The sequence below is a fragment of the Acomys russatus genome, chromosome 18 (assembly GCF_903995435.1).
Source record: "Acomys russatus chromosome 18, mAcoRus1.1, whole genome shotgun sequence".
Taxonomy (NCBI): domain Eukaryota; kingdom Metazoa; phylum Chordata; class Mammalia; order Rodentia; family Muridae; genus Acomys; species Acomys russatus.
The window spans coordinates 37019265-37021787 of NC_067154.1; the positions used below are offsets into that span (position 1 = coordinate 37019265).

At 36.1% G+C, this 2523-nt stretch overlaps 1 protein-coding gene across 1 annotated transcript; it reads left to right on the forward strand.

The window, feature by feature from the left end:
* The first annotated feature begins 1029 nt into the window (after positions 1-1029).
* LOC127202351 (golgin subfamily A member 6-like protein 2) lies at positions 1030-1839 on the forward strand. The gene has a single exon (XM_051161030.1). The coding sequence runs from the start codon at positions 1030-1032 to the stop codon at positions 1837-1839; it is 810 nt and encodes a 269-aa protein (XP_051016987.1).
* The last annotated feature ends 684 nt before the right edge of the window (positions 1840-2523 follow it).

Genomic DNA, 2523 nt, shown 5'->3' on the forward strand with positions numbered 1-2523 from the left:
TTTTTGACATGTCTAATAGCTTGCTAAATAATATTGTATCTTAATAATTTAACTACAATTAAAATGTTACCATGTCTATTTATTGACATACAGATTTACTTCACTCAGATTATTAAATAATGGTCTTAAATTTCTTTAATAAATTCTGAATTATCCAAGGTTTTCACTATCTGTTAATTACACAACACTTGTCAAAATGGAATCCTTGACTAATTATGAAAAGTATCAATTTAAATCAATTTTAATAATTTCTATGTAATTTGGCACTATATACACATTAATTTTACAATATCAAAGACATTGAATATAATCTTTTTTATTTTCCTAAAACACATGTCTTATAAAGCCAGAGTATATATGTAACCTATGATATCACAAATGTTAACACCATGTGACATCACTATAGATGACATAAACTGTTGCTTGTTTTCTTTTAGTTACAGAAACCAGGCACAAGTGTCTTAGAGAACATAGCAATGTAAGTGTGGCTGGTTGTGTAAATCTTTAAATCTCATAGCAAGCTAAGTAAATTCTGTAGTCATCAGTTTATATTGCCTTAAAGTATCTTCAATGTATTCTCCATCTTTTCTTTTTCTAGAAGTTATTCAAATGCTTAGAAGCATTACAGAATGAGTAGGAAGCTTCAATATTAGCAGGTGATGGATTCACAGATGATGGATTAGTACAATTAATATATAATAGTATACAACACTAATATTGGTTACAAATAGCTTAGCTTATGAACACAGATAACTCAGTTCACTACTGTTGATCAATTTAATGTCCCTATGTAGAATAAAGTGATTAAAGTCTAATTCGTCTGTGTTTAGGTTTAACTACAATATTGGTGGTGGTATAAACCCTAATAGTAAATATACCAAACCTTTATTTCTCTTTTCATTTTTCTTCCAGTGGGCATGGCTGGTCTTTGAGTGGATAAAATCTACTGCATTATTCTCTAGAAAGTCAACAGGCAGCCAAGACTACATGAGCAGATTTAGAACACTGTGTTGAGATTACCAACAAACAATGGATGTCTCCGGATCAAAAAAAATAATGCAATTGTTTTCTTGTTTCTCTTGGGCCCAAGATCAAAGTAAACTCAAACATAAATCTCATGAAGTGGAAAAAACCCTCTGTCGAGAAAATAAGGCTTTGAGAGATGAAAACAAGGCTCTGAGACAAGATAACAGATTCCTCTGGGGGGAAAACAAAGCCCTAGAAAAAGAAAATAAGACCTTTCGAATGGACAACCAGTTCATCAGGGAAAGAAATCACATCCTAAGGCAGCAAAACCAGCTACTCCAGAAGGTGAAAAAGTTTATTTTGGAGAACCCAATGGTTTCTGGCGAAGAACTCAATGCCTTGAACCCAGAAAGAAAGTCTTTCTGTCAACAGAATCGAGCGATGGAGGCTCAGATCACAGCTCTCCGGCAGCAAGAGAAAGCCTTCCAGAAGGAAGCCAAGGCTCTCCATGAAGAGATCAAATCCCTCCGTGAAGAGACCAAGGCTCTTAAGCACCAGGAGATGGCGCTCAGAATGGAAGAAAAAGCCCTGAAGAGGGACAGAGTCGCTGCGGAGCTAGAGGAGGCCCTGACAAAGGAGGGGGCTGCCCTAGAGATGGAAGAACAGGCTTTGTGGAAGGAGGAGCAGGCTCTGCGGGAGGAGAACAAGGCGCTGAGAGAAGAGCATGGGGCTCTGCAAGATGAAGAAGTCGCCCTGCAGGAAGAGGCGAAAATCCTGCAGGAGTGGAATCATCTTCTTCACAGGAAAATCAACAACCTTTCAGGAAAAGGGCATCATAATGAGCCAGACAGGAAGTGTGACCTAAGAATGTAACCACAATATCGCGGCAATCATGGCATTCTAGAACATAGCACTAGAATTCAAAGGTGAAGCATTATGGGTCAGCAGCTTCAGAAATTGAAATGCTCAATATCTATCTGGTCAAGGAAACTAAATAAAGGCCTAAGCAGTGAACAAAAAATATATGGTTGCATCGTTTTCTCTAAGTTATAGATGATTGTTGGCAACATTTATAAAACATTTAATGTATAAAGTTTGTTTTACCCTTTGAGAGAATTGTGGTGAATGCCATAGACCATCGTAAGAAAATAACAAGTATTCCCCTTAAAGTTTGCGTTTTGTTTTTGCTTTAAAATGTCTGCCACATATGTTTTATCAGCATGTAGGAAAAATATACTGGAAAATCAATGGCTTATGGTTGTCCTTTATTACTACATACTGATTTCAAGGCTAGCCTGGGCTGCCTGAGACCATGTCTTCAAAAACAAGGCAACAATATTTTTTATATAAATTAAATGATGGAGTAGTGAAGAAATATGTGTACAATCTGTATATTGAAGAATGTCCCTTCTGACTGTTTTGCATATGAAAATATCTAGTGAAGAATCTTATAGCTAGTAAGAAAGAATTTCAAGTTTTGTTGTACAAGAAGTATTAATGTTCAAAGTTTCCCTACATTTTTTGGTTTGGTTTTCGAGACAGGGTTTCTCTGTGTAG